Raw genomic sequence first — 27,463 nt, 5'->3', positions numbered from 1 at the left:
ACCACTAACTACAGAGACCAGATTTGCAGTGCAAATCCATCATTGTTGCTGGAAAAAGGAGCTTCAAGCACATGTAGCATTTTTTCTGTATGGGAACAGCATATTTCAAGGTTCTGATAAAACACAGTGCAATGGTAAGGACTTCAGGCCACGTGACTCTCCAACTTCACTTTCTAAAACAATAACATGAACTATCAGGGAGACTGATATTTGTTGACTTTGGTGATATTTTTGTTTATCATTTAAAGCACACTAAGTGATTAACAATCTGTTTTGCCAGAACAGATAAGAATCTAGAACTATAAATCTACTGCTGACCATGGATGAAGACAGTCTTCTTTTGTTACTTAATATCAGTATTTATTTTCTCCACTAGAACTGCTTAGCTTGGGTGAATTCTGGTTGATAATTTCAGAAGGGTGTAAAGCTAACTAGAACTGGGCATTTGGCCCAGATAAATCTGATTCCAGTGCTGTGAAAGAAGCAGCAAGGGAAATAGAAAGTCTTTGACAAAAATTGTTGATAATTGGCTAAGGAGTGGGGAAACAGAAGACTTGGAGGGCCATGAATGTTGTTCTAACATAGAAGAAAGACACGAGGGAGGAACCACGGTGCTACAGATTAACAATCCTCTCTTTAACACTAAGGAAAGTTAAATATATATAACCACAATAAAGCTGCTGCTATCTAGAACTTTTAGGAAATAAATCTTTCTGGAGGCCTAAAATGCAGAGGCAAAAATGGAAATTTGGGGTTTGTATTTCTGCTCTCTGTGACCTTGGGCAGGTTACCTCACCAATCTACATTTCAGTGGCATCCTCCTGCCTCACCTGTAATTGTGGATGATGTGATCACCTGTTTATTCCACAGGGCCAAGATTAGGATTAATTCAGAGGTCTGTAGATCTGACTTCCTAATCAAATAATAGGTGTTTAGAGATTGCCAAGCATTTACCTATTTTTATACCAATTAATTTTAGAATTTTAACAAATTTGCATAGGAAGTTATATAAAACACCACATACCTTCTTAATCAGATTTCAGTCAGCACAATGTACTCAGGTTATTGTTATCAGTAGCCATTACTGGATGGAGCAGCAGTAAAACTCAATGCCCTCAGCTCTTGTTGAGATACTTCCTACTTCCAGGATTATATTGAAAAATAAGATGAATATCTAAATAACACTACGATCTTCACCCAGTGAGTTCCTTTTATTGAAAAAGTTTCATAAAGTAAGTAGAAAGAGTACTTTGCTAAGAACTAATTTATTGTCCTGTCCCTAGAAAAGATTAAGACCCATCACTCTGAGCAGATGGGTATCTGTCTAAACCATTAAAAACGCGAAGAAGAAAAGAAAAAGAAAATGGAAAGAAAAGTCCAGGAGTAAAGCAACTCCTTACAGCAAACACAAATGCTAGACCTTTCTCCCGCCCCCCAACTTTACTCCCTTTATAAGATTAGATCAGCATGACTGGGGAAAATATAACAAAATTTTAAATCCATACAGATAAAGAATTAGCAGCAACTTGAATTTAACCACTACCTTTCCTTTAACTACAGGAGTCCAAGGGACAGCACCATCAAATAATCTTGCCAAAGCATGCACAGTGTCCCACACAGAACTAGTAAAGATGTGGCTACTTTACTTAGAGTAAAATAAATTACACAGTCTGGATACAAAAAGATATATTTTGAAAATTCTGAACAATTTTTTAAAAATCTGTGCACTATCATTAGGGATAGACGGTCTATTTTACAGATGGAGAAACAGAGAGAAAAAGACACCATGGCCCTGGACCACACAGGCGGTGACAGAATCAAAAGAATCCCAATCCCCTTCATCCTGTTTCAGTGTATTCTCATCACTCCTTGAAGGTAGCTTATTCCAAAGTAGCTCTGAATTATCCCTCAGACCTAAAGCAGCACAAATTAGAAAAGTCTAATTGGTAATCTACAGCATTTAAGATACAGAAAAGTTTTGCCCATGAAACACACTGATTCCATGTTGTGGTAAATTATCAAATTGTGGAAAGAACATTACAGAGATTAAAATGTTGCATAAGAGAGAGAAAGCTGCATGAGTCAGGGGTTTGGGAAATATGAGTCAGACTAAAGGGACGGAGCCAAAAACATAGAGAATGACGGCCTAAGCAGGGACTTAGTGGACACCAGGAAGATGTAGACATAGTTACCTCCACTGACTTGGAGAGAAAACTAAATATGCAGTCGCATAGACTGGGGGTCAGTATGGTAGAAAGGCTAGGAGTGCAAGCTGAGCAAAGATCAGACTATTAAAGCAATGATGGTGCCAAAGTCAGCAAGAGAGGGACCTGTAATAGTGTAAATCCCTAGGAGGGAGAACATGGGCACATTTTTGAAAAATGAGGGAATCACCAAATATTGCCATTAGCTATTCTTAATGCATTTGAAAGATGAAATGTGAGTTGATTTACGTGTTGCGATATTTTAGGAAGCACACTCTATTATTTTGTTCTTTAGTGATGTTTACATTAGGCTATGTCTACATGGTTCAGAGCTGTTCCCTGTGGTGTTCAGTCCAAACTCTAATCTCACCTTTAAGGCCCTGAATTTTGCTCATGACTTGAACTACCAGTTTAGGAGCACTTTCAACCAGGCGCTGCACCAGGCTCCTCACACACAGCCCCTCCTCCAGCTATGTGACCTGACCGGGCTGTCAGCCACCCTCATGCAAATCACTTTGTCTTCTCAGCATTTTCTAATGCAACCTGCTTTCTGCCTAGAAAGAGCCTCCTATTTTTGTCAATCTGCATACCTCACCTTCTTCAAAATGCCGCTCAAAACTCATCCCTTCTGGCAAACCATCCATGGCCACCCTTCTCTGGTACTGCCTTATTCCTCATTGCATCTGCACTTTTCAGTGCCCTTGCTTTTTGTTCTTTGTCGTCTCCGGACATCTTGCTGATCTTGCTGTTTTTCTCACACCTTGCCTGTTAACCTGTCTTGTAAATGTTAAATTCCATGAGCTAAAACACTGGCCCTACTTTCCTTAAACTCTAGACCTCAGTTTTCGGCCATCATAATTCATTCATCCATTTATTAACACGTATTTACTGAAAAATCGCCATGTTTTATGCATTCTGCTGGGCATTAGGAACACAGATAAGGAATACAGGTACGACAACAGGCCCCTCCTCAAAGAGTGTGGGTCCCAGGGTCCAGGAAATGTGTTAAGTGGCAGCCTAACTGTCAAGGAAAAATTATAGATGGACTTAAATACCAAACAAAAACTCCTCTCCCCAGAATATGTTTTCTTAGATTATCAGGAAAATCATGGCTGACCTAAGTATTTTTCCTTATGAATAAAGTGTTGCTTTTGCCACAACTGATTATTCTCACCACAGAGGGCTTTCATAGTCACACCCAGGAAGGCCAGATCTTCCGGCACATCTGCATAAGGGTGGACTTTCTGCATGAGTTTTTGACATAGACTTATATTTTAGTGATGTTTTTCTTATCCCATTGACCTTTCTAACATTGAAGACAAATCAAAATGCATAGAAGTGGAAAAGAGAAGCATAAAAGATGTTAAAAGTGTATAACGATTCTGATAGGACTTTGTATATTCTCATGTAACTTTCTAATATGACATACACTTTGTGAATGCTGTAACAGGATCTTGAAGTGCAACTTTCAAAATAGTAAAATTGTTTTATTTAAGTAAACTAATAAATTGACCACAACATGAAGTCACCTAGTGTGTTATATGGGCAAAATTTTTCTGTATCTTAAATATTGTAGATTACCAACAAGGCTTTTCCAATTAGTGCTGCTTTAGGTTTGAGGAATTATTCAGAACTACTTTGAAATAAACTCCAATTGAAGCTAATTCAAAGAAATCCATTAGATAACCTGCTAAGAGCAAAGGAGAGGATAAATATTCTAACCTCAAGTCAGAGAAGCGAAAATGAAAACACAGTCAGTTCATATACCGGCAGACACAGCTCAGGTATATGATGAAGCATGCAGTCAACTCCTTTGGAATAATTTCTCAAAGGGGATTTCATACAACTGTATTTTATTGCATTTCAAGAGGTTTCCCCCATGAAAGAATTAAAAATAAAAGTGAATCCAGGCAAATAGAAAATGTAGTAAAAATATTGCCAGTCAACCCTAGGTGAGGCGAGTCCTACTGCAGTTTTCAGTGTTTTGTTTTCTTTCATAAAGAAAGGAAAAGAATGTAATTGTAGTGGAGGCAGTGGTATTTCACTTGGTTTTCTGTTGTTTTTGTTTGTTAGTCTTTATTAAATTACTTTCACTCACCCAATATTTTTATTAAATAATCCTTCTCAGAAGATAAATGGACCTGTTCTTAAGGAGAAGTAGGTCCAGGGAGCACAGATTTTATGTTTAAAATCTATTTAATGATATATTAATTCCACTAGAAATGTTACTCTGTTTATCAAAGAGACTTAGAACTGAACGACAAGAGAGTAGGAAGGAAATTGTAGGACACCAGGAATGTAGCTGGGGTGGAGGCAGTTCGCAGTTGTCTCCGAGAGAAGCCTCAGTCACTGGCGAGGCCTGCTTTAGAAAATGCAGCAGCCAGCCCGTCCTTGATCTTCTGCCAGCATGTACTGAGGACACTTGCCACATCTGAATCTCACATTGCAGTATCTCTCAGGGCTGTTATCACTGCAAATCCTGGCAAATGTTCTTGACATAAAACAATAGGAATTCTGCTGTCATTTCTGCATTAGCAAGTCATAAAGCTCTGAAGAAACCTCAGTAGAAATGTTTTCATCAAGTGCATATGAAAAAATAATAAAAGACACAAAAGAGAAAAGATAATCTCAAAGCAAGATTGCTGTACCTTTGTATAGTACCTAAAAAGGACAGAGTTGTCATCACTAATTTGGAAATAATAATAAATTTCAAAACAAAAATAAAAAAAATAATCAAAAAAAATCCACCAAAACTTAAAAACCAGGTTGAAAGAATTATGTAATTAGCTGCTTTAATAGGTTATTATCCAATAACAGCCACATATCCCTCGAGTATTTTTCATGTCCCCTCCCTCATTCTTTTGGAATCTCTCGTATCATTTCCACACCCAGCTCACTGAAGCCTGTATCTGAGGACAACCCTCTCGTAGCCTGAACTTCCTACATTATTACACTGGGTAGTGTAAGTGCAGTAATTCTCCTTGGAAATATTAGAAAGATGAATGGCAACATTCTGAGCTTCTTAAAGGGAAGGGCAAGAATTGAAGAATAAATTCTAACTGATGGCTCATTTTTCTACTATTGATTCTTGGCCCAAATCACCACCCTGGATCTACCACAGTGATGTTCTAAGACCCCCTAAGCTTGTCACAGTTTTTATGCTCAATTTGTCATCAAGGAATTACAAGGCTATATTTTTCAATGACACTTAGAGTCTTAAGTTGTTGAAAAAGTGCCAATATCACATAATCCTTTCATTTGTGCTATTTAACTTCATAATGTGAGAGAGGAGAAAGAGAGAGATCTAAATGAATACAAAAGTGATATAGATAAAGCAACATCAAATATCACTTATAAATTATTGGGTAATATAAACATACACTCACATATTCACATCACATTTTGATCCCCAAGAGATTTATTATAACAGATTTATTATACTATGACTAAGCATTTTTTTACTTTTCTAGATCTATAACCTACCTACTCCTTATGTCATCTTTACTCTATTATTTTCAGAATAGAAATGCTTTGGGAAATTATGTATTTTACACTACACCAGCCTATCTCTCCTAGAGGAATATGACCAAATTAAATCTTTTGCATTTTGAAGTTTGCAATGAAAGGCTTATACACACAGTCATGTTACCCTAAAGTTTGAACACACCTGCAAAGAGAAACAGGGAATGTGTATTATTAAAGTTTGATTTATACCCTGTTATTGGGCAAATTTTTAGAGATTTATCAATAGAAATTATTTCAAGTGCAATTTATTGGGAAAGAAAACACATCACACAATTTATTTAAATTTAAAAATGTGCAAACCAATACTGTATATTCTAAGGGGCGTGTCTCTGTATATTAAACGCATAAAAACGTTGTGTGAGAGGTGTGAACCTCTCAGGAAAGGGTTCACACCTACCAGGACAGTAGGTAAAGGGATGAGGGTGGAGTAAGGCTTTAGCTGGACCTGATATGTTTCAGTTCTTGACAAAATCAAGTGAGCTGAGGCAAGCAGAGCAAATTGTTAGTGTTGGTTAAATCTGAGTGGTACACACTGGCATCTATGAAATTATTTTCTGAACACTAAAAATAAGTTATCATTTTAAATATTTCCAATATAACAGTGCCACAAAGTAATGTTTGAAAAAGTAAACTAAAAACTCAGTTTCTTTAGGAAAAGTATTATGACAATACAGAGGAAATATTAACATCTTCACAACTAACTCATACCATTTCCATGCCACGTGTCTTTAACAGACATAGATGAGTGCACTGCAGGGACACACAACTGTCGAACTGACCAAGTGTGCATCAATTTGCGTGGCTCCTTTGCCTGTCAGTGCCCACCAGGGTACCAGAAGCGAGGAGAGCAGTGTGTGGGTAAGTAAAACGGTGCAGTCAGCAAAGTCCTGTCTTGAACATCTTAATTGTTTAAACCTTGGGCATTCAAAACAAAGCACTCATGTTTATGTGGAGAATGATAGCCAACAACTGCTTATCCTTCCTTTGAATGCCAATCCACTTTTCACATTCACAAGAAAGAACTAACCTTAAAGGCTGAATGTATTCCGGACATCAAAGTGTTGGTTACACATTAGATTAAGCAAAAGCAGAAATTTAGAGTATGAATGGGACCATGAAAGCAACTGAAAGAATAATTTTAAATTAGCTATTTGGGGACCATAACACTTAAACACTGATGATATGGGGTTCATTCACTGGTTTCAGCGTAACAGTTTATAAGGCAAATGGTGTGGTTCAAACCCCACCAACACCCATAACTCACATTCAGGCCCTAAGTGAGTTACTGAAATTCCCTATCTCACTTTTCCCTGTATACTATGGAGATAATGCTAGCCCCACTTCAGAAGCTCATGTGTGGGAATGCTTAGGACAGTGCCTGGTCATGGGCTGAATTGCTGTGTGCTATCATTATGCAATGAGTTCACATAATAAACATTCTTTATGCTGCAAGCAGGTGCAGTGCTAGGAATGCAAAGCCAAGTGCAGCATGTGCTTCTACTTGAGAGCTCTACATGAGCTCCCTCAAAGCAGAGGCCAGGTCTGGTTTGTGTCACTGATGTCTCAGTTCCTGAAGAGTGCCCATCAAGTAGATGCTCTAGGCATGGTTTTTGAATGACTGGAAGAACACAGTATGGGGAGGCCAACTGGCAAATAAGAGGTAAACTAAAGTATTCTGGGCTCATTTATGAGACCCAGCACTGTGCCTGAAACTCTTTAACGGACTCCCACCATCTATTGATTTACATACCACCTTTTGTCATGGAAGTGAAGAGTCATTATTTTCTCTGAGAAACAGAGGATCAGGATATGGGGACAGGCAACCGGCATCCATTTTCGCCTGAGAATGTGGGCTGTTGATGTCAGATGTCAACACTGAGCTCCTCACAGGCCCCAGTGGAGTTCTGCCTGCCATGGGCTGTTCCTAGAGGCTGGGGTTCCTGCCCGGCCTCCAAGGAAGGCCCAGGCTTTGCAGTGACTGAAGCTGTGATTTAGGAACACACTATGTGGAAAACTCCACATACACCAAAGTTTTGTCCACTGTATTAGCCAGGAAAATAAACAATTGAGAGCATAAAAAGTATAGAAAAAGAACTAACCCAAACTACCGTGGAAGAATGAAAGAGAATGGAACATAAGGTAATAACTCTTTGATATGGTAGGAGGAGACATTCTTTAGTCTCATCATGTGGTATTCCTCTCACCCACAGAATCATTTCTACATTACTCAACAGAGCATAAGAAGTCTTCTTTAATCCGATTCTTGCCCAACTCTGAACAACCCTCTCCCACAAAAAAAAAAAACCTCCAGCTTTATCCCACATACTTCATCAGTGTCATGCTTTGGTGCCTCTACATCAGCTCTTTCAGCACCAGGAACATGCACTCCTGGCAAACTCCTATGTAACTGTCAAATCCCACCTCGGGGTCATTTCTTCTGGGAAGTTGTCCATGATCTATCCTAATATAACTAGTCACCCCCTCCTCTAAGGTAGAACTTCTCAAATTTTGATGGATCCTTTTTGTAGATGTCCTATCTGTTGTATATTAATTCTTCTACAAACAACAATAGAAATGTTGTGATAACACCAAATTGCTATTTCTAAACAAATACTCTCATTTTCTGTACCTACTTGTTACAGACTGGTCCAAATAGTCCATGGACTAGCCGTGGTCAGCAGCCCACACTTTGAGTAGCACAGTGTTTCTTCTGTCCCCTATACACCTTCCTATTGTCAGTCTCATCATCCTATGTAGTAAACTGTTTGCATGCCCATCTTCCATACTAGATAGGGATAGAACATGTGCACATTTATCATCATTATAAACATGCCAAACACAATGCCAGCAAATAGCAATGGCTCAATGAATGTTTACTGGTTGTAAAGACACACATCATTTATTCATCGAATATTTATTGAGAGTTGACTATGTGCCAGGCCTTGTCTTAGGTACTGAGACATCTTGGACAGATTCATAGCCCTCATAGAACTATTAGAAAGTACCATGTATACATATCAGCCATTGAGACTTGCACCTGGGTATAACACTGGGTACTAGGAAGAACTATGCTAAAATTGCTCTTAGTTGGTATGATGTTTCCGTTCATTCAACTAATGTTTATTGAGTACCTACTATGCCAGGACCTGTTCCAGGTATTAAGTGTACAGCAATGAACAGACAAAAAATACTTCACCTCAAAAGGAAGAGATGGATCTTATCTGCAATGCATTATAGTGAGGGAGACAGACAAGAAGCAAACAAACACATGACACAATGTCAAGGAATGTCAATGGCTACAAAGAAATACAAACATATAGGGGGATAGATAATGCAGAAGAAACTATTTATAGGGATGGTCAGAGATGGTCTTCCTGAAGTGACATTTGAGCAGACACCTAAATAAATGAGAGGGGAAGCCATGTGCAAATCACTGTCATTTGTTTCAATATTCAAGTTAAATCAATAGATTTTGTAACTTATCAATAATAGCCCCCATTTATTTCTACCTGTTTTGTGTAAGGAAGTTTGCCTACATTATGTCACGTAATCCTTCCAACAATTCTACCCCATTGTTGCACAATTACTGACAGAGAAGGAAACGCAAGCTGGGAGAGGTAAACCCCTGGCTAGTAATTGCCAGGAGTTTGAGATTCAAACTCAGATTACCCTGAGGCCACTTGAACACAATGCCTCCTACACTTTTAGTCATTAAAGTACCAGAAGAGCTGGGCATGAAGTTTTGTTTTCACTCTTTTTTTTTTTTTTACTATAAGATAGTGTCACTGTATAGTCTTACATTTTCCATGCATAATTGTTATATTTAATTATGCGTGCCATGTCGGAGTTGTCGCAACGTGTACAGTCATGAATTAATGTAGTTTTATTATGCTTCTAAGATGTTAGTCCTACTCTACAAGTTCTCAGCTGAGCGCTTTACGGTTGGAAATACTTATAAGAGAAGGACATGGCTGGAACGCTTCATTGATGTGTCAGAAGGGCACTTTTGTTTAGCATCCTGTTCCTTCCACAGTGTTCTTTCATTTGATGCTCACAGAAACATTGTAAGCATTACTATCCACATTTTACAAAAGTAAGAACCAAGATACTGAATGTTTAAATGAACGTGCCAAAGTCACCAACTAAAGAACAACCTACTCCTTCTTTCTCTTCATTTTATGCATCTCACTCAGTTCTTCAATAGTGCTTTTATACTTCTATCTTTATAAAGGTTTTAGTCTTCAAACTGACATCCTCATATATATATATGAAATAGTTTTAACTACTTTTCTCTCTTTTAAATCTTAACCCACCCAGCCAGGTTTATGTAGTAATTGTTCTTAACATCTCACTTAACTGCAGAGTGCCAGATCTAAGTATATTTAAAACACATCTACCCTAATTTAAAAAAAAGAACATAATTACTTTTTAAATTTAATCTTTATTGTATTTTCTTCCATTGCCAATTAGTCCCCTTATGCCCTTTTAAAGTGAGGTCCTCTCTAGGTATGTTTTCTAGATAATGTTTTCTGAGAGCTTGAGAGCAAACAGCTGTGGATAATCAATAATGTAGTTCTCTTTGTGATGTGTGCCTGGTAACCTAGATATAGATGAATGTGCGATGCCTCCATATTGCCACCAAAGATGCGTGAACACGCCAGGATCGTTTTATTGCCAGTGCAGTCCTGGGTTCCAGTTGGCAGCCAACAACTATACCTGTGTAGGTAAGCCTTTTGGGAACCGCCATCCTGACTAACTGATCTCTCTCTTCAAAAAAAAGCAAACCTATGCCGCATTGCAGTAATTCTAGTCTTCAGTTTTGTTGAGTGAACTGGTTTCCATCAACTTCCCTGAATAAAGCTGAAAAGACAGCAACCAATCTGTTTCTTAAAACACTTCAAGATGTGAATGGAAAACTTTGTTAATCTTGGTTTTAGTTCTCATCTGTGGTGTATAAAAAAATACAAATCCATTGATATACACACACCAATTAGTCAACAGTGTGTGATACAAAAGCTGAAGGTGCCAAAGGGGTTACAGCAAGTTCAAGTACATAAACATTCCTCTGAAAGCACATCTGATTTTTCATGCTTCTTCTCCCCTTTCAGAATGCAATGTCACAGTACACAATTTTGAGACTGGCATGACATGGAAAGAATCTAGTGCAGGAAAAATGCCTTTTCACAATATTTTCAGTGCCTTAGAGCATTGCAAAACTCTGTATGGGTCTCAAAGGCTTATGTTATAATTGCAATGGAATTTAACAGAACCCATTTAAAAAGTAATAAATAGCACAGATAAATCTTCACTACAGCATGCTGAGAGACCGTATCAGTATGAGCGTCTTATATTAATTATTTATAGACTTGGCATTTTGCATCTGAACAACAATAAAAGAAAATAGACACTGGAATGTATATTTATTAGAATCATTAAATTCTTTTGGAAAGATTCGTCAAACCATAAAATAACTGTCATTCTCAGCAAAATAACTGTCATTCCAGTATTTCTAAAGGAAGGAAACAACAGATCTTTGATGTTGTTTCAACAAATATGAAACCTGGATGGATACTCTCCAGTGAGCTTCTGTAGGGCAAGGAATCCAGCTAGGGAATTACTTATCATTGAATGACATAGGTACAAAAGACCAAAGATATGTTTAAAGACATCAATATATAAATGTATATAACTTCTCCTTTCAGACATCAATGAATGTGATGCCAGCAATCAATGTGCTCAGCAATGCTACAACATTCTTGGTTCATACATCTGTCACTGTAACCAAGGATATGAGCTAAGTAGCGACAGGCTCAACTGTGAAGGTAAAATATTTTTCAAATAATTCTTAATAAGACTCCAATCCCTTTGCTATCCTTTTATTTGATTATGTACCTGTTTATGAAAACAAATTTTTATCCATGAAAATTCTATCCTAAAGTCCAATTAATTCAATTGCAACATGGACTTTTTAGTATGTTATCAAGAAAATGGAGAAGAAAAAAATGACTGAAATGTTAAATGCAAGGTGGGTTTAATAATTAGAAGTATGCCCCAGTGTCTCGCTTCTCAAAGTGGATCCAAGGGTCAGCAGCATCAGCACCTTCTGGGAGCTTACGGGAAATGCAGAATCTCAGGTCCCAGCCCAGACCTACTGAGTCAGATTCTACATCTAACTCTGGGTAACTGTTATGAACATTTAAGTTTGAAAGATGCTGACCGCATGTCAGAAACATTAGGATAAAAACCAAGATACCTGGACCCTAGTCTTATTCCTGTTAATGTGTACCTTGGGCACATATCTGAAGTTGCCTGGGCTTCACTTTCCACATAACTAAGGAAGGCCATTTAACTGAAGGGATGGCCTTCAGAGTCCACTGCACATGCAAGTTTCAATGCGTAATTTAAAAGACATAAGACATCCTGAGGAAGTGCATCAACACTTGATGCCTCTCACTTCCTTGTGGACCTTCCCTACTTAACTTGGGGCCACAAAGGTCATACTTCACCCAGAGACACCTTGAATCATGCTACTGTGCTCAAAACCAAAAGGGACTGGCTCTGGACACCTGCCTCTACCCTCTAAGCAAATTAGAGGGGCCTCACCATTGAGAAATGCAAAACCTTTTTCTCCTGAATGCTAGACCCTGCCAGGATGTCACCTCTAGAAGCTAGCACAGCAATGGGACTTAAAGTTCAGTGACCAGATGAACTTGGCAACAAAGCTGTCCAATTTCTGAGAAAACAAATATGAATGTGCACCTTTGATGGGTCTGCAGAGCCCAAAGTGAAAAGGGCCAGCCACAAACCAGTTCATTCACTCTGCTCAGCTCAGATGGTCAGGTGCAGGATTTGACCAACTGTCAGCAGTGATTGAGCAAAACTGATGGCAAGACAAATTCTGTGCTGTGAAGTTCTAGAGGATCATTTCAAACAGTGTGCTGCAAGAGGCACACTAGTGTGCCACAAAAATTATTAAAACATGCAATACCTATTTCGTCAGGGGCACTGATCATTTCCCTTAGATCACAGGTAGCAAACATAAGGCCCACAGGCCAAATCTGGCCCTCCCCCTTGTTTTATCCCACCCAGCACCTTGTTTCTACACAGCAGCAGTGCCGAGCTCCTTGCCCCTAGTTAAGGAGTAATACATTTATACAGTCCTAAAATTACATTTGGTCCTGTAAAGGCAACTGCAAGGCTGATGTGGCCCCGGTGAAAATGAGTTTGACACCCCTGACTTAGACTGTCAAATTAAAAAAAATGACACAGCCAACACAACAATAGCCGTCTGGTGTGAATGGATCAAAATTATACCTATTTTTTGTCAGATCAGCAAAAAATATAATGTATTTTTTGGCATGCCACAGAATTTTAGTAATTAGTTTATGTGTGCCATGAGATGAAAAAGGTTGAAAGTTGCTGTTCTAGATGAAATGAGCCAATATTGTTAGAATTTGCCCTTGAGCTTGTTATAAAGTATTGTATTTCTATTTCAGAGTTTGCAGTGCTTTTACTCTCTTACCTCATCTAAAAAATATATCACCAAAGTAGTTTTTGAATTTTGTGTCCTTGCTCTTCTCTGATCCAACAGACATTGATGAATGCAGAACCTCAAGCTACCTTTGTCAATATCAATGTGTCAATGAACCTGGGAAATTCTCATGTATGTGTCCCCAGGGATACCAACTGGTGAGAGGCAGAACATGTCAGGGTAAGTTTATTGTTTCTATAGCTGCTATTTTCTGTTTTAACCAGGAAGAACAGAGAAAAATTATAGGATTCTCTACCATAGACTTTTTATTTTTTCCACCTGGAATATACAAGTTGAGGTCTTTTTGTTCCCTGTTCATTATGAGATATGCACATCTCATACAGAGGGTATTCACTAAAAAAAAAGAAGGATACTTACTGTTAATACCTACTTCCTTTGAAATTTAAAGTAATTGTTTTTCTTAAAATATAAATAACTTTAATAAAATATTGATATCCCTTCTTTATGGCCTATGTAATTTCCATGATATATGTCTTCCAAGCATCCACCAGAAAAGAATCAATTATTAAAATATTTTACCATGAATTTGAGTCCAGAGCATAAACTTAATAAGTGGGTTAGGCATACCTTAAACCAGTCTTGGTTCTCTAACACACCAAGATTATAAATTGTGTAGTAATTTAGATTTTGAGAAAATTATCCTCATGTATATATTGAAGTGTGCTTGAATTCTTTGGCAAAAAAACTGTTGATTGAAAAACACCTAATGTCATTAGTCAAAAAACATATATGAATGACCCATGGACATGGACAATGGCGTGGCGCTTGACAAGTCGGGGGGTGCTGGGTGGAAGGGGGGCAAAAGAGAAAAAAATTGAAGCAGTAATAACATAAACAATAAAATATTAAATTTTAAAAAAATAGCTAATGTCCTGGGATCCTCTTTAGAAACAAACATTCGAGTGATCTTCACACACACACATAGGCGGAAGAAGCAACCCTATATTGCAGGATTTCAGCCAGAGTCTCTTGTGAAGATTTGAAAGTATGCACTCTCTTCTCACTACCATGAATGCTGCACATAGCTTCAAATTTCTTTCTTAAAAGGAAAAAGGCAGATCAGATAAAACACTGCTCAGATAAAACCAAAAATGTAGATAATCCTGGAAAAGCTAGTACAAACACATTTAATAAGGCAATGAGAAAATGAAAGAAATGACTGAACTTGAAGACAGAAAATCTGTTTGAGTACTAGCTGTACTGCATTCTATCTGTAAAATATTGAAGAAATTACCAAATTTCTTGAGTGTCAGCTTTCTCATTTCAAAAGGGAATTGAGGGAGGGAAATGGAATACTGGTAATATACATAAAGATAATTGGTATGATGAGTAGCAAATCTTCTCTAGAGAGTCTTTTTTAATCAAAATTGATAGGGGACACCTGGCTGGCGTAGCTCAGTGGATTGAGCACAGGCTGCGAACCAAAGTGTCGCAGATTCGATTCCTAGTCAGGGTACATGCCTGGGTTGCAGGCCATGACTCCCACCAACCGCACATTGATGTTTCTCTCTCTCTCTCTATCTCCCTCCCTTCCCTCTCTAAAAATAAATAAATGAAATCTTTAAAAAAATTGATAGGGGACACAAAGGGAAAGGAAAAGATCAAGAAAGGAGACCCTAAGGATTCTCAGTCTGTATCATGACTTTACAGAAAAATATTAACTCAGAGGAACATCCACTGACCTGGGATTTATTAGTATGCATGTGATTGTTCAACTAGATTCCAGCCACCAACTATGAGCATAATCAGATTCCAGCCACCAACTATGAACATCCACTGCACAATGAGTAACATTGTGCCCCTTTCCAGGTTACTAAAGACTCTGTAATGTTAACTGTGGAAAAACTTTGCATTCCAATGATTTTACCTTCTGAACCCTAACTGGGACTTTTAACATGAGCATCTTAACCAATTTCGCTGGAGTTCTTCAAACACTGTCTGTATGTTCCTCATCATAAATGGATTTGATACTCAGTGAAAGACAGGAGCAAATTAATGTACAGTAGAATCTCACCTGCCCAGTCTGTATCTCTGGAAACATTAATATCTATTATAATTAAAGGTGGAAATGCACTGAAATTTCAAATAAAGGATTCATGAATGTTATATCTCAAAGATATGCAGCTTCAGAATGTGTGGCTATGCCAACTTTTAAAGCACAAAGCAATTGATTTCCCCCACTAAAACCATCCCTTCCCAACCTCACCACAGACTAAGGTAAAACTGGAAGAGTGGATTCTTACATTCCTCTAAAAGGCTTATTTTGAGGTTGAAATAGTTTTTGTCATTCCTATGGTCTTGCGCAAATAAAAATGGGGTGGGTGGCAGAAGAGGGACAAGAGGACAAAAAAAAATAGAATATACATACACATAGATACATTCATCAAATATTTTAATATTATTAATAATTTCTGGAAAACCTTCCAGAATGATTAAGATGTCAATTATGCTAGGCTCTAAATTAAACTACTGAAATGTATGAAATTATATATTTTTTCTTTTTATTTAAATATTTTATTGCTTATACTATTACAGTTTTCCAATTTTTCCCCCTTCCCCCCTCCACCCAGTCCATCACCTACTCCCACAGTCAATCCCCACACCATTGTCCACGTCCATGAGTCATTCTACACATTATTTGACTTCCCTTCACCTTCTTTCAACAAACACATAAAATTACTACATAAAATTTCTTTCTGCTACTGTTGGACTCCACATTACAAACCACTCTTACTTTTCCCTGTAGCTAAACAGCATCTTTATTTTCTAAAAAAGTAAAAAATATTGAAAAGACAATTCAATTGTGATTTCTTCTGAGAAATTTCAGTTCTTTCTTTAGCCATAGCCAGTCCAAAAGAAGACACTTCTTGTAATTAACTCTTGGAAACCCCAGAGCTTTTCCAGTCTTCTTTTGAGTGCCAGCTACATTAGCCACTTTGGAAACTAAAAGAAAGTTCATTCTCTCTCTCTCTCTCTCTCTCTCTCTCTCTCTCTCTCTCTCCCTACCCCCCAAAAAAGACAAGACATGGAATTATTCTCATCTAGAGGTTGCAGTACCTTATATAGAAACTTGTCTGTCACATGAACTTGGGTCAGCTACTTAGCCCTTATTTGTTTTTTCTCCATGTTAAATAGAAATAATATCTTTCTCATCTATCTCCATGTGGTTTGTGTGAGGAGCAACTTAGTTCACTTTAATATATTTCTTAAAAACTCATGTGCCTCCAATTGCATTAAATCTAGGTGATAAAGAGATATAAAGATATGTTCGAGAGCCCTTACCCTCAGGGAGTTTACAAGATAATAGAAGGGTCAAGACAGTGTGTATTTCTTTTTTAAAAATTATTTTATTGTTGTTCAATTACAGTTGTCTGTATTTTCTCCCCACCCCCTCCAAACCCACCTCCCTCCCTTGCTTCCACCCTCCCCCTTGGTTTTGTCCATATGTCCTTTCTAGTAGTTCCTGAAAACACTTCTCCCCACTGGCCCCTCCCCCCTCCCCTCTGGTTATTGTTAGATTGTTCTTAATTTTGATGATTCTGGTTATATTTTGTTTGTTTTTTCTTTTGTTGATTAAGTTCCAGTTAAAGGTGAGGTCATATGGTATTTGTCCCTTACTGCCTGGCTTATTTCACTTAGCATAATGCTCTTCAGTTCCATCCATGCTGTCACAAAGGGTATAAGCTCCTTTCTCTCTGCTGTACAGAATTCCATTGTGTAAATGTACCACAGTTTATTGATCCACTCATTTGCCGATGGGCACTTAGGTTGCTTCCAGCACTTGGCTATTATAAATTGTGCTGCTGTGAACATTGGAGTGCATAGGTTCTTTTGCATTGGTGTTTCAGGGCTCAGAGAGTATAATCCCAGCAGTGAAATTGCTGGGTTAAAAGGCAGTTCCATTTTTAGTTTTCTGAGGAAATTCCACACTGTTTTGCACAGTGGCTGCACCAGTCTGTATTCCCACCAACAGTGCACTAGGGTTCCCTTTTCTCTGCATCCTCTCCAACACTTGTTTGTTGATTTGTTTATGTTGGCCATTCTGACTGGTGTGAGGTGGTATCTCATTGTGGTTTTAGTTTGCATCTCTTTCCAATGGCTAGTGACGCTGAGCATCTTTTCATATGGCTTTGGGCCCTCTGTATGTCCTCCTTGGAGAATTGTCTGTTCAAGTCTTTTGCCCATTTTTTAATTGGGTCTTTTGTCTTCCTGGAATGGAGCCATGTCAGTTCTTTATATATTTTGGAAATCAAGCCCTTGTCTGAGGTATCATTGGCAAATATGTTTTCCCATACAGTTGGTTCTCTTTTTATTTTAATACTGTTTTCTTTAGCCGTGCAGAAGCTTTTTATTTTGATGAAGTCCCATTTGTTTATTATTTCCTTTATGTCCCTTGCTCCAGGGGACATATCAGTGAAAATATTGCTGCATGGGATATCTGAGGTTTTCCTGCCTATGTTCTCCTCTAGGGCTTTCATGGTGTTGTGACTTATATTTAAGTCTTTAATCCATTTTGAGTTTATTTTTGTGTATGGTATAAGTTGATGACTGAGTTTCATTTTTTTTTGCATGTAGCTGTCCAGAAAACAAACAAGCAAGCAAAATATAACCAGAGACATTGAAATTAAGGACAAACTGACAGTAACCAGAGGCAAGGTGGGAGGGGATAATGAGGGGAAAGGGGGAAGTGTTTTCAGGAACATGTATAAAGGACACATGGACAAAACCAAGGGAGGTGGGATCAGGGGTAGGAGGTGGGGATAGTTGGGGTCTGTGGGGGGAGTGGTGATGGGGAAATGGAGACAGCTGTTCTTGAATAACAATAACAAAAGTTTTAAAAAAATGATGCAAAGCAGAAAACAATAAAGGTACAAAAGAAGAAACTGAGGTGTGAGAATTCAGAGAGGAGAAAGAGATCATATCCTAACTACTAGCCCATGCCTAGCTTGCAGCAAGGATTTGATAATTTACTTATGCAATGAGTAAATTAACAAATGAAAATATCCAATTGTGGGAAAAGAATGATATGGAAAAGGCTTATACTGAGTAAAATCTAAATCACTAGTCAAATGCAAAGGGCAATATACATAGATAAGGATGTAGATAATTATATAATTATTGTTGCTGTTCAGGTAATAGCTCTCGAGTGAAACTGTTCTCCCGGGTGTTATCTGGGAGCTGCTAATTCCCAAATCTCAAATTGGTCTCAGTCTAGCCTGGCCTGTCCACTGCCCTCCTTCCCAGGACTCTCTCCCGCTCTGACTTCCTTGTGTTGCTTTTTCCTGGGTTGCCTGTCATTACTGACACTCCCTTTCTTAGTTCCTCTTCTTCCACAGTGTCTTTGAACAGCTATGCTCTACAAGGTGGAATACTAGAGCTTCATTCCTATGCTGTGCTTCCTCTGGAAAGTATAATCCACTCCAAAAGTAAGAACTCTCCACCAGCATGCTATTGCTTACTGTAACCACATTTGTACACTTTACCTTTCTCCAAAGCTTCTGAGACAATAAACTGCCCTCTTCATAATTTTTGCTTGCTGCTTTCTCAGCCTGGAAGGCCCTCCCGACCGAAACCAGGAAAATCCCATTAAACTACCACCCTTCAAGGCCACGTTGAGATGCCCCCCTCCTTCTTCAGCCTTCCCTAGTTCCCCAGGAAGAATTAATCAGTTATGCTTTGAATCTTCCACTGCACTTATCAATCTCTTATTTAATTCCATCTTATTTTATAATTAACTGTTGTCATAGCTATATTCCTAACTAAATCATAACCTCCCTAAGGTCAAGCAGTATCTTCCACTTTTATATAAGCAGCATTTGGCTTTGAATTCAACATATAAACAATAGGTGCTTGATAAAAATATCATGAAAGACATATATCAATCTGTCTACAATGGCTCAATTAAATGCAATGAACGCAGGTCCCATCCAGTCTTGTATCTAAAAACATAAGTCCAGATTCCCAAACACCTCCTTCCTTGAAAACCTGGATCTTTTATTTAAACAATTTACTTGGATCAGTAAACTCTTTGACCCTATGTCTCTACAGATATAAATGAGTGTGAGACCACAAATGAGTGTCGGGAAGATGAAATGTGTTGGAATTATCATGGTGGCTTCCGTTGTTACCCACGAAATCCTTGTCAAGAACCCTATGTTCTAGCATCAGAGAAGTAAGAAAATCAAAACTTCAGAAAGTGAGAATTTCCTGGTCTTACCAAATCAAGCTATTGAGTATTTCTATTTGCCTTTTCAGCCGATGCATTTGCCCAGTCTCCAATGCGTTGTGCCGAGACCTTCCCCAGGCCATAATCTATAAATACATGAGCCTCCGATCTGATAGGTCTGTGCCATCAGACATCTTCCAGATACAGGCCACAACCATTTACGCCAACACTATCAATACTTTTCAGCTCAAATCTGGAAATGAAAATGGAGAGTTCTACCTAAGAGTAAGTATCCTAGGGCAGCCTTAGCTGTTGAGAAAGGTTCAAGTTCATTATTGTTGTTTGGTGGTGTTCACATGGAAAGAAAGCTAACATTTAAAGAGTTTTATACACATTATCTCATTTAATCCTCTTGGTAACACTGTAAGATAGATATTAAATATGTACTTCCGGTTTTTTACAGAAGAGAAAAATGAGACTCAGATTAAGTAGTTTCTCTAAAGTCTCTTGGATAACAAGCTGTAAACTCTAACCGAGTTGCTGTGACCACCAAAACAAGCATGCACACACAAACACATGCACTCCAAATAGATACTCCAAATTAGAGATAGGTATTTAATTGTACCCAGAAAAAAATTCCTGGAGAGCTTTTCAAAAATCGTGAAGTCCTTATTGTTACGTTTACAGGATTATTTATACTTTTGCAAACTAAAACCAGGAAGTCCCTGAGAAGTGATCCCAACCACCTGCAACAGGCGTGCGTGTCAATAGTCGTGCTGCTCTTGCAAACCTCCAGGCAGACAATATGAGGTCACCATTGTGTTTTCCCTTTCTTTCATTGCCTATATGAAATCTTCCTCTGAATTCTGCCATTTCTTTCTTCACCATGTCTCCTGGGTTATTTTTGCTTCCCCAGGCCCCTGCTTCTCTTCCTTTAAACTTGCTCTTCACACCACCCCCAATCTCTCCAACAGATTCCAACTAGATTTCCCTGACTCTAGTGCCTCAGCCATGCAGGCACCCCCCCCTACCCCCGCTGCACAATCTCAGCAAGTTTATTTTAGGTTAAAATTCTGACATATTTTAAATATGGCTCACCACTTCATGTGAAAATGATGGCACCCCACCAACCAGTTTACAAGGTTACGGTAACTGTTTCACACTAAGGATGTTATTCATCCAGTTTTAATTTTCTCAAAACTCCTTTGGGCACTCTTCATTTTTAATCAAATTTTAAAGTCAATATTTCAGTTTGAGAATATGAAAAGTAAATTAGGAAATTCATCCCTGTGGTAAAGTTTACAGATTTTTAATGTTTACACATTTACGCCGTTCTTTGCTGTATCAAGTTCCCTTCCAGCTCCAGAATTATGTGATTCTGTCTCTTTGCCAGTAAATTAGAAATGATTAATTTCTCATGACCAACTTCTGAAGAGAAAAAACAAACCCAAAATACAATATATTACTATCCTTTTTTTTAATAGCCAAGAATAAACTTCTGTAACATTTGATGCTTTAAATTTGAGATAGGCTAGACAATGTAAGAAGTTTACTCTGAATGGATTTCACACAGTGAATTTAATAATTCTAGTCCAAACAAAGAACATTGTTTGTAACCCATGGCAATAAAATAGGTTCATCCAGAAATCTTCTTTAAAAATAATTTTCCATTTTAAACTTTTAACTATAATTTAAGAAAATAAAATTTCCTAGCAGTATCAACAAACAGTGAAGTAAAATTCCAGCATGCTTGTTCCTTGCAATAAACATGGCACTAAAAGTTTTATGATTCATATCAGTGCATTCATCGAGTTGATGCTTTCAAATACACTTAGTGTTTCTCTCAAGTAAAATCCTTATTTCTAATGAATGATCTAAAATAGTGCCAATTTTGATATCCTAGACTTAAGTAATATTAAATTATTTGAAACAAAAAACTATTTAAAATAAAAAGATATTTCAAAACTATTTCTTATCACGTCATTTAAAAAGTTGTTGAATCAAATCCTACAAAACTTCTCCACTAAAATTCCATTCGTGTAGAAGGTATTTAATGCCTAAGAATCAATTAGGTCTTAATTAAGCATCTATCATGCCCAGCTCCATACTAGGTGAATGTTATACATAGTTCCTTATTTCAAAGAGTTTTAAATATTACTATGTGGTAAAAAATAATATCTATGAGAAAAGAAGGGGGAAAGCTTGAGTTTAAATCCATGGTCCAGGAATTAATATGTGGGCTGGAATAGTCAAAGAATATTTCTTGGTGGTCATGAGCCTGGACCTGAACCTTGAAAGGATCTGTGTTATATAGGATATTATTTATATTCCTTTTGGGGAGAATACTGAGAAAACCTTCTTCCCTAGAAAAGGGGATATATCGTAAAGAAGTACTACATGAAATTCAAGGTGGAATACCATCCTCCTCCCATCCCACCCAATATCTGTCCTCCTTTACTGAGCCCTATTTTTCTTTACAGCCTTTATCGACACTTGCATAATATTCATTTGTCTAGGTCACCCACTAGAGTGTGAGTGTAATAAGAGCAGAGAGTTTAGCTGTCTGTTCACTCTTCTGTGCACTGCACATAGAGTGGTACCATCCAGTAGATGTCTCTTCATCTACTAGAATGTAAACACATCCACAATGTTGAGAAGTGAAAGACGACAACTTTGTTCACCAATTCAAGTTCTCAGATTATCCTCTGAACTCCAGTCTCTATAAAGGCTGGAAATATTCAATAAGAGTGGAGGGAACATTAACAGAGACGGACAAATAGAAAACAAAGAGAACATCAGGCTCCTGTAACTTGGAACTAATGACTGTGGACAAGAGGTAAGGCGCAAGAATTGGAAGCAGGAAGAGACTAGGAGTAACTTTTATCCCACCCTCAAAATTCTTCTCCTATTTCTTACAGGAGGTATACTCACAAAAAAACAGAAATGTCAATCCAAAAAAAATTATTTTCTCCCTTCCTCTTTTTTCTTTTACTTCAGCCGACAAGTCCTGTCAGTGCAATGCTGGTGCTGGTGAAGTCACTATCAGGACCAAGAGAGTACATCGTGGACCTAGAGATGCTGACAGTCAGCAGTATAGGAACCTTCCGCACAAGCTCAGTGTTAAGACTGACAATAATAGTGGGTCCATTTTCATTTTAGTATTTTAAAAGAGTCCACTTTAGGCATTTAAATCAGCCAAAGAATATTGTTACCTTAAAGCACTATTTTATTTATAGACACATCTAGTACATCTACATCTATATACTGTACACTCACCAATAATTCAAATAATTACACCATGGTATAAAGTGGGCATTTAATCTGTAAAGATTCAAAGTTTGTCTTTATAACTGTATGTAAATTAGACATTAATCCACTAAACTGGTCATCTTCAAGAGAGCTAAGCATACTCTATCCAGTGAAACTTGGAATCTTCTCTGTAAAAGTGGGACCAAGCAATGACTGTCTTCTGTGGTGCTTAAGGAACCTCACTATAGCCCCACTAAGTCTCATAAGGAGGCAGCCATAATAACATTGAATAGCAAGTTCAAGAATGAGTTTTTTAACTGCTTTGTAAGAAAATGGAAAAAGTCAATAAAGATATATTTCTTTAGAAAATGAGTATCTACCACATTTGTGTTTATTTTCATGATCGGTCTCAACACAGTTGTTTATTACACAGTAATAAATCATTGTACAATATGCTGGTTTCTGTAGGGTATTTTAAATTTTGTCAGAAATGTTTGATTGTGAATGTAAAAAAAAAAAAAACAGCAAAATTTCCAAAATGAATGAGGTATCCCTTAGAAAATTATTGTATTGGGAAATCTATGGGGAGGAGATGAGAAAACAAATACCTTCTAAACCACATTACAGTTAACCTGAAGAAGGAAACACAGTATCTTAGCTGGAGCTGCTAGGACAAATTATAGTCTGGGTGGCTTATAAACCACAAAAATCTGTTTTTTACAATCTGAAGGCTGGCAGCCCAAGATCAGGGTGCCAGCATGGTCAGGTCCTGGTGAGAACCCTCTTCTGGGTTACGGACTCATAACGTGTCATGGAAGAAAGAGAGGGAGGGAGAGCTCTCAGGAGTCCCTTTTATAAGAGCACTAATCCCACTAATGTGGCATTCACCCTCATGACCTCATGACCTCCCAAACACCCCACCTCCTAATTTCATCACAGTGAGAGTTAGAATTTCAACATATAAATTTTGAGTGGACACAAACATTTAGTCCATAATGCCGAGTAAATATAACATTCTTAAATTCGAGATGTGGAGTAAAATGAAAAAAAGGTATTTTACTGAAGAAGTTTTAATTTCTGAATAAAATTAAAACCCTAAAACTTTACCAACTTACAACTAAAATTCCCATTTTTATATATAGTGCTCATAAGAAAGAAAGTGGTGATGGTTCCTGTTCTTGGCCTCCAGAATGACAGTGAACTTAAAGCAAATTACCCTCCATCCCAATTCTGTGAAAAAGTTTTATATCTTCTTACTTGTTTAAAATATAACTGCTTTACTTTGATGTATCATAGTTTTAAATAAAAACAAATGTTCTTTCAGAGGATCACCCAATCTTTGGTGGTTTTTTTAAGGTAACCTATAACAGCCAATATAATTTTTATGTCTAGGGAAAAAATTAGTCATAGCTGCCAAAGTAAAACAACCATTTGATTTTTAAAATTAATCTAGAGACGAGGAAACAAAAAGACTGTTAAAATCATGCCACAAAAAGGTGTTCAGCCAATTTTCTCTTGCATACTGTTTCAAAATACCTATGAATAAACCCTGACCCCAGGTAACCTTTACACCGAAACAAACGTTTCTCAGGAGTTGATTAAATGGGCAGGATTGTCAAAAAGAAAGTGTACCCAAGAGACCAAAAACCAAAACACAAACGTCTTGTGTGCGTAAAACAGGGGGTGAGCTTCTAAAGGCTGGAGGGGCACAGAAATGATGATGAGAGAAGTCCTGAGCAAGAACCGGGCAAGGAAGCACAGAAAACAGCCAGCTACGACACAGCAGGATTGGGAGGGTGTTCCTGTCACCCTGTTCATATGATTACCTGCAGGCCAGAAACATTAAGCCTTAATCTAAACTCTTCCATTTTTAATCAGTATAGTGATTTTTCTACTTATAGATACAGTTCTCAAGTCAGAGTTAAGAATGGTAAAAGCTTTTTTTAAACCTAAGACCTTAAGACTTTTCACTCTTAAACAAGAAGACAGTATCTTATCTATAACTCCACAAAGGATCACGGAAGAAACAGGAATGTCTATGAAATTACTATGCATAAGTCCTGGCTGCTAAACATATATATTATTATATAATTATATAGAAGATAATTACATTATTGCAGAATTACATAAATACATGTATTTATGTATGTATGTATGTATGCATGTATGTTTTCTGGATCTACAGAAGCCATTAACTTCCGACAAGATGGTTGTCCCTTGATCCCAAAGCCTAGTTGTATTAAAAAATCATAGACACATGGAAAGGGTAGATGTACTGAAGTGTCACTGATGAATTTTCTTTTTTGTTGTAAAATACACATAAAATCCATTTTAAAGTGTACAACTCAGTGCCATTTAGTACAGTGCAATGTTACGCAAACATCACCACTATCTAGGTCTCTAACATTTTTATCACTTAAAAATAAACTCCATACACATTAGCAGTCATTCCCCATTCCTGTCTTCCAGAAGCCTTGGTGGGAGTTACCACTAACCTACTTTCTGTCTCTATGAATTTGCCTATTCTGGACATTTTATATCAATAGAATCATACAGTAGGTGGCCTTCTGTGTCTGGCTTCTTTCATTTACCAAAATGTTCTCAAGGTTCACTCATGTTGTAGCATACATCACTACTTCATTCCTTTGTATGACTGAATAATACTCCATTGTGTGGGTATATTACATTTGTTTAACAATCCATCAGTTGATGAGCATCAGTTAGTAGGTTGTTTCTAACTGAAATTCCTTTTTACTTTGAGTGTCAAAGAGGAAACTGATTCCTAGACTAATTTCACAGCCTAAATTACCCATTTTTTAGTTTCATTTTCAACTAAAAATAATAGCAAATTTAAAAAGTCTTTTTTTTTTAATTGACAGACACAAAATCCTGGAAATGCATGAGTTCAGTTATAGGTACAACCATTCTCAGTTAACAGAACAATCATATGCTTTCTTTTCATGTAATTTGAAATTCAAAATACAGTAACTATCATTTCTAAGAACATACCAAAGCAGTAAGACAAAGCCCTGCTTTGTTTTGAAAATACATATGATTCCCACCTCCCTTCCTCCATGAGAATCACTGATTGAAACCAACTCCCAGAGATGAGAATTACGAGAATAATTCATCATCAGTCATTATTATTTAGCAGCAAACATTTATTGAGCAACTTCTATCAGCATGATGTAGTGTAGGAGAACCAAGGGTTTAGTCTCACATCTAACAATCAGCTGTGAGAATTAGCTTTGTGAAGAACTTAGTTTTATTTTTTTATTCATAAAACTGGGCTATTCAAACAGCGTTTTTTTTTTTCAGCTTCATAAAGTATAACTAATCCCCACCTCAGTGCTGCATTGGGAGAAGATGGCTCTATTTGCCAATTTTAAGCATCTGAGTATTCTTTGCATGCAGAGGCTATTGGACATTGGTAGAAGAGAAAACTAATAGTTCCCTCCCCAAAATAGGTCTTTGCAATGTGATTTCATCACTGGGGCCAAGGACATGAGAAATAACCAAATTTAGCTATAAAAATTTTTAAATTACAATTTAAATTAAGAATTTTTATAATTCATTGTGTTAAATTATGAATGTTTTTGCTCCTTTCCACTGACACTAACTGAAATATGATTAGTCATGTTGAATTGGAAATCCTTTTACCTTGTTTCACCAGTGAAAAAGTCCAGCCAAGGGTTCCCACACTTCAAACATGCTTCTGGGGAAATACACATGTTCTTACTCAGTAATGAAAACTGAACTAGTCATTTCCATCACTTCACTATTCTAATGTTCATGCTTGGGCTCTGAACCTTCCATCATCTCTGGCTGAACAGAGTTATTTTCTGACAATGGTTAAGAAAGCACTCTTGGTTGTCAAGACTTCTCAAAAGGAGAATAACTTCCCTTCTACTGTCAAATTTCCCTCTTAACTAGTTTCTTTGGCCACTTGCAACCTCTGTCTCCTCCAAATATAAAATCTCCAATTATTATACATATACATATGCTTTTTAATAATAATAGGATCCTAAACTTAAATGTCACCTCATCAAACCACCTTATTTTTAAGACTTGCTCAAGGATACAGTTTGTTGAGCAAGAACACTGTACCAAGAATGCAGGTCTTATGACTTAGATTAGGGCTCTTCATTGTCCACACTCCCAGTTTCAACACAAACCACCCATCCTTTTCCTTCCAGCCTTCTTCGCGCACAGTGTCCACCCACATCTTGGACCAGACTTGCTGATTGCCATGACCAGTTTTCACCACTGCAGATACTTCCGTGCAATGAGGTCTAAATAACATAGATACAACCTGATTGTTATTTACTCCCTTCAACTTCAGCTGACTTATTCTATTTAAAAACTCCAGAGAACAGAAGTAATTGTGTTACACAAAATATTGTTAAACTCTAGAAACTGAAATTCAAGAAACAAGTCGTGTAGACCTACTATACTTGAGAGAACAGCAATTTCCAAAAGAAAAAAATGCCTATTATTAAAGATCCAGACGGAGCTGTCAACACGGGGGAAATGGACAAGTCACAGTGGTAAAGATGGAGCAGGCTAACACTCTCCTGGGTCAGAAGCTGGATCAAAGGGCTCACAGAGTCCTTCTTCCATAGGAGTAGTGTGAGGTAAGGGGTAATGTAAGGATTACGCCATTCCTTGATGTTGGGGAATACTCATTAAATGATTTTTGAAGGGGCAAACAATGAATATCATCACCTCAAGGAGTTTTGCTTAGAGACCTGGAATAAGATAAGATAT

At 37.5% G+C, this 27,463-nt stretch overlaps 1 protein-coding gene across 2 annotated transcripts in view; it reads left to right on the top strand.

The window, feature by feature from the left end:
• The window catches only part of EFEMP1 (EGF containing fibulin extracellular matrix protein 1), a 64,270-nt gene extending 41,201 nt beyond the window's left edge, over positions 1–23,069 (top strand). For both annotated transcript variants that reach the window (XM_028516378.1, XM_036027986.1), the window contains exons 5-11: positions 6,465–6,587; positions 10,334–10,453; positions 11,432–11,551; positions 13,321–13,440; positions 19,330–19,453; positions 19,537–19,732; positions 22,445–23,069. In XM_028516378.1, coding sequence (XP_028372179.1) covers positions 6,465–6,587; positions 10,334–10,453; positions 11,432–11,551; positions 13,321–13,440; positions 19,330–19,453; positions 19,537–19,732; positions 22,445–22,606 — 965 coding nt within the window. In that variant the 3' untranslated portion in view covers positions 22,607–23,069. The remainder of the gene's footprint in view (positions 1–6,464; positions 6,588–10,333; positions 10,454–11,431; positions 11,552–13,320; positions 13,441–19,329; positions 19,454–19,536; positions 19,733–22,444) is intronic.
• Positions 23,070–27,463: the final 4,394 nt, after the last annotated feature.

The sequence above is a fragment of the Phyllostomus discolor genome, chromosome 6 (genome assembly GCF_004126475.2).
Source record: "Phyllostomus discolor isolate MPI-MPIP mPhyDis1 chromosome 6, mPhyDis1.pri.v3, whole genome shotgun sequence".
In the NCBI taxonomy this organism is placed as follows: domain Eukaryota; kingdom Metazoa; phylum Chordata; class Mammalia; order Chiroptera; family Phyllostomidae; genus Phyllostomus; species Phyllostomus discolor.
The sequence above is the reverse complement of the archived record's forward strand: the minus strand, read 5'-3'. Positions and strand labels throughout refer to the sequence as shown.